Raw genomic sequence first — 13,710 nt, forward strand, 5'->3', positions numbered from 1 at the left:
AAGGAAAAGAAGCTGGGGTCAGAGCACAGGATCAGCCATGATACAGTGTCCTGGCACACAGAGGGTTAAGGGCCCCGCTCAAGGGCCCCGACAGTGATGATTCATTAGATGTTTTATTCCAGAGCTGAGATACTGTTTACAATATTTACACCAACACGTTCAGCAGTTATGCCTCCTACGTACCTGTCTAGCCCTGGCCAGAAGGTTCTGATACTTCTTGAGGACCTCCTCTTTCTGATCGAGGAGACTCTGCAGGTTGCCGATGGTCTGGTGAGCGATCTTCAGGGCGTGTCGGCTGCCCGTGTCGTCCTGCCTGCTCAAGTCGGCGAGGAGTTTTTCCCTCTCGGCGGCGGCGGGGAGACGGAGGCGGAGCTCGTTAATGACGCGATCGCGCGACAGGACGTTCTGCTCGGACCTCCACAGCGCCGCCTCCTTCTCCTTCAGCGTCTGCTCCAATCACAGCAAAACACAACGAGCTAGAAACGGCACCAACGGATCAGCCGTATGTGCTTTTAACTGTTACCACAGTTACAAGCAAGCAGGCGATTCTGACTTTACTAGCACCTTTATATCTGAAAAAGTCTCCACAAAATCTAGTGGAACATCTTCCCAGAAGAGTGGAAGTTATTCAAACAGGAAATGGGGACTAATTGTGGAATGGGATGTTCAAAAAAAGAATCACGTTCTTTCATCGCTTCGCACTTTACCTCCTCCAGAGTTTTGCAGGTGGCTTGGATCACCAGGATGGTGCGAACTTGCTCCTTCATTTTGCTCAGAGCATGGTCCAGCTGATGAGCCAATGGCTGGTTAGGGTCTGGCAGAGAACCTGTGGCTTCTTCAAACTATAACCACAGGAAGCATTTTATTGGTAAGATATAACTCTTCTTATACAGCCGATTTCAAAAGAACACACACATCAAATATATGTTCCTGAGGTCTAATCAAAAATATTTTTCTAATCTAGAACGTCTATCCAATCAGAATAAGGCTTTTCTTATTAGCCCTGTCGATTCAGTAAGCTCCGCCTCTCATGGGGAAAGAGAAGCTGAAGCTTGTCCATAACTGGGGCCGATGTGATTCTCATCTTGATGCACAATAAAGATCCATATGAAGCAGCTACCGATATGATTCACCTTCATTACGATACAGTGCGATCCGATTTAATTCGATTCATTGAATGCTCTACAATTCTACAAGTCTCTACAAGTGCCTTCTAACTCCACGCACGTCCCCTATACCAGATGTTCTTTCCCTGTTCTGTGTGCAGGAGGTCACAGCTCTACCTCTGCCATGTTAATCTGTATTCTACGTGACTCTCAGTACCCCTCAGTCTTCGCAGTGTTTGCGATACTTCGTATTCACGTAGCAGCGGCGGTGCTGAGAGAGAACGCGCTCGAGAAACGGTTTAGCGACGAGAAATCGATCTACATATCAAATATTGATCACAAATTATTGATCACTTTCTAAATAAGAAAGATAATTATATAAAAAAACGGTACATTGTTAACTTTGATACCGATTTGTGTGTAGACAGTCATTTTGGATGAAGTCATCATTTCTTTTGATATATATTGTATATAAGTGGAGAAGCAGCAGGACCTTCTGAGCAGATCCGATGATTTGGTTCTGCTGTTTCTCGTAGATGTCCAACTGTCGCTCCAGCTCCACCTCTCTCTGATCCCATGAGAGATGCTGCTCCTCGAACAGCTACCACACACACACACACACACACACACACACACACACACACACACACCTTATATTATATATATAAATACACAAAAAGGTTGGGTAATAATTTTCATGTTATTATCAAACTGCATCTTCTACATTGCTCTGCTGGACAAGTTCCTCCTCCAAACTGCTGATGGAGCGTTCCTGCTCAGCCACCATGTTCTTCAGGTACTTGATCTCCTCCCGCCGCGCCACCAGTTCTCTGTTCTTCCTCAGGTCCTGCAGGCGAACCTCCTCCAGCTTCTTATGCCACTCAGTCACCTGTACAAGTTGGCAAACAGGAGGTCTGAATTACCTGATCAAATGTCTGAAGGTAACTATAAAAACTCATACCTTCTGAGCTCCTTTAACATCCTTCAGAGTGGCAGTGAGCTCTTCCAGACCCTTCAGTTGGAGTTCCAGCTCCTGCGCTTTCCCCTCGGCAGCGCGGCGTTCCTCCTGCGCTCGGCGTGCCTCCTCCCGCGCCCTCGCCCTGTCCTCCTGCATCTGCAGCATGGTGCTGGAGAACTTCTCCTGCTGGCTCAGAGGGAGCGCTCCGGAGAAGCGTCTGCGCAAAGCGTGCAGGGCCTGGCGGAGGTGTCGGGCTCGCTGACGCCCCTCCTGCCTCGTCTGCCAGAGCGCCTGCTGCTGTGCGTTCAGCTGCTGCTCCACCCTCAGCCTCTGAGCCTCCAGGTGGCGAAAGCGGCCGGTGTAGGCCTCCACCCTGCTCACGGCCGCCGTCTCGCTGAGCTGCAGAGCCACGATGTGCTGATGGAGCTTGGCGATGAGGGCCTTCTCATCACTCTGAGACTGGGGGATATATATTTGTATAGAATTGTCTAAAAAAAATTAAACTTCACATCACTAGAGATGATATCACCTTGACCTCTATATGACCTCACCTGAAAGTCCAGAATCTGCCTCCTAAAACACTCCACCTCCTTTTCCCTGGATTGCTGCCTGGCCTCCAGAGCGAACACCTGCATTTTTGCTACGTCTGAAACCTCCCGCAACCTGAACACACCGTACTCGATCAGTATACCACGTAGATTTTCTTTTTTTTACCGTTTATTGAAAACAAAGAACAAAAGGTCATTAAGGGCGTTACAAAGTCAAAAACAAAACCAAACAATTTCTATACATTCTTTGATACCGTATCACATTTATCCACAGTAGCACACAATCCATTTATCCCAAAGTTACAGGAAAAACGTGATGGATCTCAGGAACTTACTTGGAAACCTCGATCCTGAGCTCGGCTTCGCTTTTCTCCAGCTCCGAGATTCGGCGCCGGTCGGCGTCGCTGATTTCTTTGCTGACGCTGTCGGCCAGCTCGTCCCGTAACTCACGCTCAATCCTCTGCGCCTCCATGTTCTGCTTTGCCATCTGAACGCACACACACGCACACGCACACACACACACACACACACACACACACACACACACACACACACACACCAAACGCTTCACAAAAGCTCTATAAACAGGATTCGGCGACGCTACGAACGAGACGAACCTCTGCAAACTTGGCCTCCAGCTCGAAGTTCCGCTCCTCCACCTGTTTGAGGGAGCTTCTCATGTGCTCGTACATCTTCTGAGCATGCTCGGCGCGCTGCCTCTCGTTCAGCTCCTTCATCTCCAGCGTGGTGATGCGCTTAGACACAGACAGGATCTCGCTGTTCGCCAGGGCCTTCGTGGCTTTATCCATACCACCTTCTCCTCCTGAAACACACACTAGTGGTCCTGAGTGGATGATTCCTGAGGGTGGGTTTCCTTTTTTTGGTGGAGATTATTGTCACAAATAACAATGGAAATTGTACACAAAATTCATGGTTTGGTAAAATTTCGAAACATAAAACTGCTTGTTGTTTTTTAATTAACACAGTTTATTATTATTAATTGTGAACGTCATTGAGGAATCGATTCAATTGGCACAAATTGAACTGATTGAATCCAAACCATGTAAACCAGATCTTCAAGGAGCTCATTTTGTCTCCAGCTTTTGTCAGCAGTTAGGAAAAGAACCACATATAGCAGGAAAGGTCAGGTGACCCAATCATTTTGGAAAAACGTTCTGGTACGAAAACGTGTAACTATTCCACCCCTACGTGCTACAATAAACAAGATAAACAAGATTTAAAAAACTCGATATGAACAATGGAGATCTTACCAGTGGCTTCGATGTGCTCCCACGCCTGCTCCATCGTGTGCAGCTTCTCCTTGGTAATCTCAAGCTCCTTGTTGAGGGAACTGATGTGTTCTTGGAGGGAGACGTTCTCACTCTGAAACCAGAAATCAGAGCACACATCTCGTAAACAGGCGTCAGAATTAACCAGTTGATCGAGGTGCAAAAAAAAAAAAAAAAAAAAAAAGTCTTGAGAAACCTCCAAATGTTCCAGCGTGGTGGTTCTCTGGATCAGGTGGTTGTCTTTCTGGAGCAGGTCTCTGTATTTCATGGTGAGCTCGTTGTACTGTTTGTTCGCTCGCTCCAGCTCTGAGGACAGGACGCTGTCATCGAGCGCTCTCTGGAGTGTCGCCATTTTGAACGCAGCCATCTCCTGCCAGAACATTCACCCAGAAACATATAATCCATCTTTTATTTCCAGGGCAGGTTCTACACATTTGGAGGCCGCAGGGAAAATTTATATTGACCTCCTTCCTTCCACCTTTCAGAATAAATAAGATTGGTGAACTAGTGTATAGGGTTGTTACGGTTAAAGAGGCTCCGCCTCCAAGCCCTGATTGTTCCAGTCACATCGCCTGGACGTGTCTGAACTGCTTTTTTCGGTTTCACATTAAAGCAGGATCTCGCACCTTGAACCTCTGTAGATAGCCGATTCTCTCGGTCACGGCAGCTTCCATTTGGACGGAGTCGTCCTTCAGCTTGTTGTTCTCCTTCCTCAGATGCTGCTCCTGCTCCATCAGGGTGGTGTAGCGACGGGTCAGAGACCTTTCGTTCACTCGCAGCAAGGTGGTTTTACGGGCTGCCTCGGCCACTTGCCTCCTGATCTCACTCGGGTCCTGCTGCAGAGCTTCCAGCCAGAGCTGAGAATACACACACACACACACACACACACACACACACACACACACACACACACACACACACACACAGATCCAGAGATCCTCAGACTAGATTTACCTCCTAGTATTATCAATGTGTCCTGTATGACTCCAGTATGGATGCGAATCTCCATAACTGAGGCTTTGGACTCTCGAAGCACAACCAACAATACATTAAAGATTCATATAAAACAGATATGGATGTGATTCACCAGTATTAAAATGAAGCGCGATCCAATTTCGATACGATACAATGGAAAAAAATATGATGCTCTACAATTCGACAGGGTACTGATAGTTCACGTTATTTCCTTTGGTTCAGATGGACAGCGAATCATCAATTTACTTAAGTGCCTTCTGACTCCAACGCATGGCCCTTTTCACACACATGCCTTTGTAGTGCAAAAAAAAAAGATCAAATAAAACCAGACATTCTTTTTGTTCTGTATAATAATAAAAAAATTAAAATAAAAAAATACAATTATTTTCTCATTGAAAAAGTATCCTGAACTTTTGAGATGATTATATAAAATACATTATTTACACTATTAGGACACCTGATTTTTCACCTGACTGAATGTGGAATGGGATGTTCACAGCACAGTTCAAAGGCGTTGCCTTTTTGTGACTTCCAACTAACACTACAAAATGTGTTGCAGGGGGGTAATTATTTATGCACTAGGATAAGCGTGATAAATATTAGAGGTCGACAGTTGATTGCTGGAACTATCGGCAAAAATCCACACTGATTTTTCCGACATCCGGTCTGCTGTTATTACAAGAGCGGCCTCTAGAGGCACCGCGTGCTGTTTGTTTGTGTATGTGTAACTGCGTGCTGCACGGAGAGCGATATTATATTACTCTTTAGTAATTATACAGAAAATATTCATTAATACATTTTTTTTAGCACATTTTCATTAATAATATTTTTTTTTGTAATAAAGTTCAGTACTATTTTACAATTGCGGTTAAAAAATTTTTTTTTTACATTTATAAAGCATTAAACATCTTTTTTTTTCTGACACTCAAACAAAAGGTCTTACATTATATTCCTGGATCTTCACCGCGTCCTGCTCCTTCTGCTCCTCCATTTTGACTTTCCACTCTGTGAAACACTCTTTCTCCTTTCTCCAGGCTTCCTTCTCACTAAAACCCAAAGCAGACGAAGTTCTCGAGCGTTCAACATGCCTTCTATCTCATGATCTAGTACATGAGCAGGACAAACCTCTGGTACTCTTTGTAAAGCAGTCCCTGTTGATGTCGCGTGATGGCGAATTTCCTCTTGTACTCCTCCAGAGCCAGAGCGTGCTGCTTGCTCGTATCTTCTTTATTTTTTAACTCCTGCGAATCCGAGCAGAATGAAAGCATTAAGAGAGGTTTATCATATAATACTGCACAGGGTCAGGAGAGTTTTCTGTCCGGTTTACCTGGAGCACCTGGATCACGTACTCGTTCAGAGAGTTAATGAGCTGCACGCTAGTTGGTGGCATTTCTTCAGGCAGAAAAAGAGGTTTTGGAGCTACAGCTGTACCTGCTGATTGGCTCACAGCCTCAACTTCGCTCGCCAAACGTGAGACCTGACCAAAAAGAGATTGGATTAAAGTGTTATTTCATGTTTACGCTATGTCTATATTAACAACACACACACACAAAAAAAGAGCGAGAAGAACCTTTTCATTAGCCTTCATTAGCTGAGTCAGTGTGTTGGCTGCCTCTTCTCGAGCTGCCTTCATCTGCTGCCTCAGTTCCTCGTTCCTGCCGGTCAGCTGATCCAGCTGTGCTCTCAGGTGTGCAATTACATCACCCTTCCCCTCCGAGTGCTTCATCTCTAAAGCCTGGACATAATTACACAGATGATGCATCAAAATGATACCAAATCACCCACCTCCCCCAATACCAAATCACCCACCTCCACCCCATACACCAAATCACCCACCTCCCCATCAAATATCAAATCACCCACCATCCCCCATACCAAATCACCCACCTCCCCATACCAAATCACCCACCTCCCCATACCAAATCACCCCCATACACCAAATTAACCCTCCCCATATACCAAATCATCCACCCCCATATACCAAATTGCCCACCTCCCCATATACCAAATCGCCCACCTCCCCTATACCAAATCACCCACCTCCCCTATACCAAATCGCCCACCCCCATATACCAAATCGCCCACCTCCCCTATACCAAATCACCCTCCATATACCAAATCGCCCACCTCCCCTATACCAAATCGCCCACCTCCCCTATACCAAATCACCCCCATATACCAAATCACCCACCTTCCCCCATATACCAAATTACACCCCCATATACCAAATCACCCCCATATACAAAATCACCCACCTCCCCTATACCAAATCACCCACCTCCCCCATGTACAAAATCCCCACCTCCGCCCCATATACCAAATCACCAACCTCCCCATACCAAATCACCCTCCATATACCAAATCACCCCCATACCAAATCAACAACCTCCCCATACCAAATCACCACCATATACCAAATTACCAACCCCCATATACCAAATTGCCAACCCCCATATACCAAATCACCCACCTCCCCGATACCAAATCACCCACCTCCCCCATACACCAAATCACCCAACCATCCCCATATACCAAAATGTAACTTTTTTGTAACCACTTTTCACCCCAGACCAGTTCACTTCTACATTATCTGTATCGCTCAAACACGTCTGAAAGCTCAGATCACTCACGCTGACGAGTCTCTCCAGGCTGGGGACGCTGATGGCCGTCTGAGCAGGAGCTTTGCTCTGTGCTTCCTGGATGGCCTGCAAGATCTCCTTCATTCCCTGCTCCAGCTGCTGGTTCTCCTTCAGCATCTCATTCACTGTGGAGAAACACACAACGCCAATGAGCACAAAACCAATGAGTAATCCTGGAGCTGGTACGGGTGGATCCGTGTGTATGCACTCACGCTTGGCTTTAAACCGTGTGGCTTCTGCTCGCGTCACCTCCAACTCTTTCTCTCTGCTCGCCAGGTCCTTCTGCAGGAGATCATTCTGGTGGAAAAATGACTTAATTGATTAAAATGAGTTCTTTTTGATTCATTAAATTTTTTGGTTAAAAATCATACTTTACGCTTGAGTCCATCCTCATTGGATGGTCTGAGGGTTGGGCTTTCCCTGATGGACCTGCTGGGTTTCTCAACAGTTTCATCGTCGAGTAGTGAACTACTGTTTACAGCGGTACCTACAGACAAAACTCTACAATCAGCATAAATACTGCTTTTCATTCATTAATACTGGCTGTTATAACATATACAATATAGGAACCAAAAAATGTTTTTTGTAGAGACTCTGACCATAAAATAAGTATGTACTTTTTGAACATCCCATTAATAATAAATTAGAACTTATAATATAGTGCTCTCAGTGATCAGCTGACCAGACCTTTGTCCTTCACCAGGGCACGGATACGCTGTTTGAGCTCTAGCCTTTCCTCCTCGAGACGCTCAATCTGAGAAAAAACAGGAGATACAGCGGTTTAATATAAAATATAAACACACACGAACGCACATTCTGACAGTGTATTTGCATGAGCTCCTGTAATTTGCCAAATCCACCACTAGTTACATTACATGGACAAAATTATTGGGACACCTGATGTGGTTCTTCTCCAAACTGTTACCACAAAGCCGGAGGTTCACAGTTAGAGATTTGAACTTGAACAGAACGGTTTCATTTCCGTTTGTTGAAGTCAAATGGATACTCAATTAGAGGTCGACCGATAGTGGATTTTACAGATACGAATAGTTTTTTTAAAAATAGATACTGAATAAAAACAAAATAATACTGAAATTTATTACAACCAAAAAAAAAGAAAAAATACTGCATCACGAAAATGTGGTAAATGAAATAAATATGAATAAATATAATTATATAAATGATAATGAATGAATTATAATATAGCGCTCTCCGTGCAGCACGCAGTCTCATGTCTAAAAACAAACAGCATGTGGCATCAGTGATTCACCTCTAGAGGCCGCTCTCGCAATGACAGTGGACCGGAAGCCGGAAAAACTATCGATACGTATTTCCAGCAATCAACTATTGGTGCCGAATAATCAGTAAAACTTTATTTAAAAATAATAATTTACAAAGAACAACCAAGGATGATCAGTCCACATTTTTACGATCGGAAAAAAGTATTTGGTGTGTTTTTTACGATAAGAGAAGCAATAAAATATAAGCTATTTTTTCCTGCGTGTGTAGCTATAAAAATTAATTTTGGAGATATTCGCTGCAAACTAGGTGGATCTTAAGTTGAGAAAATTTGATTACCAACCAGATTAAAATTGCTCGAAAGTTCTAAATCATGTACTGACACAGCAAAACCCAAAATTAGATCAAATCAATTAAACTTAGACTAGACAAGAGCATTGTAGATTTAAGAAATGTAACTGAAGAAATATATGCAGTGTATTTACCAAATCTTTACCTTTATGTTGTGTACTGGACGTGGTTATATAAATGGTTAAGATGTTAAACTTAGATGTTAAAGGTCAAGAGACCAACTCACACTAGTGGCACCACCAAGCTGCCACTGCTGGGCTCTTAAGCAAGGCCCCTAACCTTCAACTGCTCAGTTGTATAAATAAAATAATTTGGACGTAGGCGTTTGGCAAAAGCCATGAAACGTTAATGTCTTTACCTCCTTTAGCAGAACCTGGTTCTCCGCTCTGTACTGCCTTTGTTTCAACACCTTTGATCTCCTGAACTCGGTCAAATCCACTTCTTCTTCCTGATTTAAACCTAATGAAAATAAAGAAGCTGTGCTATAAATCAGCGAGTCTTTGTGCTGAGAAGGCAAACAGAAGAGCCAGTGAAACTCAAATCTCCTGTCAAGGGACATGTTTATGTAAACAGCGTGTGACTGACCCAGGCGCCCTCTCAACTCCTCGTTCTCGTCCAGAAGGTCGTTGATCTTCAGCTCCAGTTGGTTTATTTCCTTGGTCATGGATTCTATTTCTCGATCGCGGATCCTGATCTGGTTTTTGCTTTCTTTGATCTCGGCTACGGCGGCAACCAAGCCGTCTGTGCCCTGAAACGCAACCGTGCATGTTCAGACCATGATGAAAGCTTATGCTTCTAAGTAATATATCATATACCCACTTTGGAGCTGAGATTTCGGAGTGAGATCTCAGCTCAAAGGAATACGCAAGCATTTCTATGTGATCTCCCTGCAATCGGATGACCACGGAAAAGTCTTGTACTGAGAAATGTAAATGTTTTCATTTACAGAGGAAAATAATAGCTACATTTATTTTCTTTAATGGTTTGTTGTATCATGTGCTAGCAATAACAATAATAATGATAATCACTGGATCCCAACCCCATGCAAAAAAATATGTCTGTAGCTCGAATATTTGGTGTATAGCAGGAATAATGGGTTTATAAATATTTTGTACATAGTCAGCAATTTTTTATCTATAGCTAGTAAATGTTGTATGGAGCTAGCATGTGTGTATATAGCTAGGATTGAGTCTATAGGCAATATATTTTGTTTATACAGTCCATTTGACTGTAGCTAGTACAAATTCTATATATCTACATTATGTGTATACATTGTGTATATAGTGAGTATTTTTTTTCCATATTTAATTATATAGTTATATGTATATAGCTGAAATATTGTTTCTACAGGGAGTATAATTTGTCCTCACTCAGTACATTTTTTCTATAGCTTCTATAGTATGTATTTGTCTATAGCCAATACAGTTTATCTATAATTAATATATTTGTCTACAGCTAGTACATATTATTCATAGCTAATAAATTGTGTTTATAGCTAAAATATTTTGTTCACAGTTAGTATACATTTTGTCTTTAAACATTTTTGTTTATTGTTAGTATAGTTTTGTCTACAGCTTGTATATGTGTAACTTTTATGTATTTTGTCCATAGTTTATATAATCTTGGGCTATAGCTAGAACATGATGTATATAGCTAGTTTAATGCAAGTATAGCTAGTGTATATATATATATATATATATATTATTATTGACTATGCATAACTTCTAATGATGAAAGAGCTATAAATACTATCAAATAAACAATAAAATGTACTAAAACAAATCAATTTACTGTTTACAATATTTTGTAAATAAAGTAATAAAATAATGATAAAAAAATATTTGTATACATTATATATATATTATTATAAATTATTATATATAGTATTATAAAATACACATTTGTTAATAGCCAATATAGTTTGTTTATAGTTTATAGTATATTTTAGCTATAGTTAGTACAAATTTCCTTGTAGCTTAAACATTGTGTGTATAGCTAGAACATTTTGTCATAGTTAGTATAGCTTGATCTATACCTAGTACATGTAGTGTATAGCTAAAATATTGTGTTTACAGGTAGTGTATTTTGTATATACTTAGCAAAACTTTTATAGCTTGTACATGTTGTTTAGAGAACTTTGTGTATATATACTTTGTAGCCAATATCATTATGTCAATAATTGGTTTCAATAATAGTTAGTATGTTGTGTGTATAGTTAGTATATCTTGGTATATAGCAAGTTCAAGAATAGAGTGTTTATAACTAAAATATTGTGTCTATATTTAGTATATTTTGTCCATATTTAGTACATTTTTATCTAGAGCTAGAACAAATTCTACAGTAAATAGCCATTATATTGTGAGTAATCTGGTATCTTTTGTTCACAGTTTTTTATTTTTGTTTACAGCTTGTAATTTGTATTTTGGTATAGCCAATTTTTTCTATAGCTAGAATATTTTTTTTGTCTACAGCTTCTAAATGTATATAGTTAATATATTTTGTCGTAAGGTAGTATATATTTGTTTATAGCTTGTACAAATTCTATAAAGACAATACCTTAGCTTACCTAATGTGTGCATAGCTTGTGTATATAGCTAGTGTGTTTTGTCTGTAGTTAGGCTAAAATTGTCTACATGTTGTATAGAACTAGTATATTATATTGTTTCTAAACAAAATTGTTTATCTATAGCTAGAATATTGTTGTTTTCTATATTGCTTGTATATACTTTTACATTTTTATGAAATAAATAACTTTATACAGTCACTGAGGTGCTGTTACCATAGTAACTTCGCTGGAGTTCTAGAGCTTAATTTACCAATACACTGGACTGAAAAATTCAGATTTATAATGGGAAATAATTCAGAAAATTCTAAATAATAAAACACCCCCCCACCACCACCCCCACCCACACAGTACACGGCACTCATCACACTGTCTGTCTGTAATGCTGACAAAGTCTAGACCAAAATTAATTTACAGAATGAGACAAATTAGATTATAGTGTAGAAACAGGAAAAAGCTCAGAAAGTTCAACTCACAGACTCGTAAAGTCGTATGTGACTCAAAGTTTCGCTCAGCTCCTGGTCTTTGCGCTGGGCGTCAGACTCGGCGAGATGGGCGGAGCGTTCAGCCTGCTCCACTCTCCGCTCCGCAGCCTGCAGTTTGGTTTTCAGCTCGTCCAGTTTCCTCTGCTGTGAGCTAGAGCCTGGACATGTGAGGAATCGTCCATAAAGTGTCAAGTTTGGGGTTTACAATAACTGAACACAAAATCTGACTTAATTATCCTCCAAAAACATGATTTGATTTATGGCAGGTGCTGCGATGCGAGTGTATTTGGAATACATTTTGACTGATGCAACATTTAAGTGCATAACATTGCAAACAAAAATGCACTATAAGTTCAGGAACTGAATAAATACCCCAAAATTCACAAGCTCGTTGTTTAACGAGTTTCATAGCAGACACTGTATGAACAAAATGGAGCTCCAAAGGTGGCGAAAAAACCAAACGTCTTTCACTGTACCATTGCGTAGATCACAATGGTACACACTTTAGCTGTTAGACACAAAAAGTTTATGGACACCTGACCATAAGATTCGTCTAAACATCTTATTCCACATTTAGTCCCCATTTGCTGTTATAAGAACCTCCACTCTTCTGGGAAGATGTTTCACTAGATTTTGTAAAGATTCAGCCACAAGGGTCTAAAGTCAGGTACTGATCTAATGCAGGGTCAGAAGGATTAAAGTGTAGCCAATGTCATCCCAAAGCTCTTCTACTGCAACCCATGTGAAGCATATCTCATGTGTGCACTGGAACAAGTTTGGGTCTCTGAGTTCAAGTGAGGAGAAAATTTCATGCTACAGCAAACAGTTTGGGGAAGAACCACATAGGGCTGGGAAAGTCAGGCGTCCCAATACTTTTGTCAGTATAGTGTAGAACTCCGTCTTTCTTTGTCCATTGTAGATCACAGTGGTACAGGAGGGCTGGTGTTTGAAAAGCTACCGAAGAGCTCTTTTTAGCAGTTATAATGTAGTTAATGAGTCTAATGGAACTCTGAGCAGATCCACCAAGACCAGTAGGTAATGATGGTGTGATTTTTTCACCTTTGTCATTTTTAAGTGGCTTCTTGAGCTCCTCGATGAGTGAAGCGTTCTTCTCCATTTCGCCCGTGTACTGCTCCATTCGCTCAGTCAGCAGCTTGATCTGCCGGTCTCTCTCTTGCACTGCCTTTGAATAGCAAGACACACACACACACACACACACACACACACACACACACACACACACACACACACTTCTATAACACACAACTACAAGTTGATAGTAAATTACAGAATGAGACGAAAAACACACACTTTACATCTCAGTGTTAAAAAGCTGTTGAACCACAAGTTTTTATGGAAACATTTTCTAAAATAAAAAAAATACGTGATCTTTTTTATCCGTTTTTGAGTAACGTCAAGCAATGGAGACTCCTCCCCTAAATCCTAAATAATCATTTCCGTATTGACGTTGCTTTTAAAAGCAAAACGATACACTATACAGACAAAAGTTTGTGGACACCTGATCATAAGATTGATATGTTCTTCTTTTTGACCTTC

General features: G+C 41.3%; 1 protein-coding gene across 4 annotated transcripts in view; it reads right to left on the bottom strand.

The window, feature by feature from the left end:
- Positions 1 to 13,710, bottom strand: part of cep290 (centrosomal protein 290) — a 35,001-nt gene that overhangs the window by 11,011 nt on the left and 10,280 nt on the right. For all 4 annotated transcript variants that reach the window (XM_046849303.1, XM_046849301.1, XM_046849300.1 and 1 more), the window contains 23 exons: positions 13,213 to 13,336; positions 12,145 to 12,311; positions 9,691 to 9,853; positions 9,464 to 9,564; positions 8,203 to 8,269; positions 7,887 to 8,002; positions 7,728 to 7,812; positions 7,507 to 7,640; positions 6,447 to 6,611; positions 6,204 to 6,353; positions 6,002 to 6,117; positions 5,820 to 5,922; positions 4,528 to 4,758; positions 4,098 to 4,271; positions 3,884 to 3,995; positions 3,230 to 3,435; positions 2,948 to 3,099; positions 2,616 to 2,727; positions 2,068 to 2,523; positions 1,831 to 1,995; positions 1,600 to 1,707; positions 708 to 842; positions 184 to 447 (listed from right to left, as the gene is read on the bottom strand). In XM_046849303.1, the coding sequence (XP_046705259.1) occupies positions 184 to 447; positions 708 to 842; positions 1,600 to 1,707; positions 1,831 to 1,995; positions 2,068 to 2,523; positions 2,616 to 2,727; positions 2,948 to 3,099; positions 3,230 to 3,435; positions 3,884 to 3,995; positions 4,098 to 4,271; positions 4,528 to 4,758; positions 5,820 to 5,922; positions 6,002 to 6,117; positions 6,204 to 6,353; positions 6,447 to 6,611; positions 7,507 to 7,640; positions 7,728 to 7,812; positions 7,887 to 8,002; positions 8,203 to 8,269; positions 9,464 to 9,564; positions 9,691 to 9,853; positions 12,145 to 12,311; positions 13,213 to 13,336 (3,606 nt within the window). The remainder of the gene's footprint in view (positions 1 to 183; positions 448 to 707; positions 843 to 1,599; positions 1,708 to 1,830; positions 1,996 to 2,067; positions 2,524 to 2,615; positions 2,728 to 2,947; positions 3,100 to 3,229; positions 3,436 to 3,883; positions 3,996 to 4,097; positions 4,272 to 4,527; positions 4,759 to 5,819; positions 5,923 to 6,001; positions 6,118 to 6,203; positions 6,354 to 6,446; positions 6,612 to 7,506; positions 7,641 to 7,727; positions 7,813 to 7,886; positions 8,003 to 8,202; positions 8,270 to 9,463; positions 9,565 to 9,690; positions 9,854 to 12,144; positions 12,312 to 13,212; positions 13,337 to 13,710) is intronic.

This window comes from Silurus meridionalis, chromosome 5 (assembly GCF_014805685.1).
Source record: "Silurus meridionalis isolate SWU-2019-XX chromosome 5, ASM1480568v1, whole genome shotgun sequence".
Lineage (NCBI taxonomy): Eukaryota > Metazoa > Chordata > Actinopteri > Siluriformes > Siluridae > Silurus > Silurus meridionalis.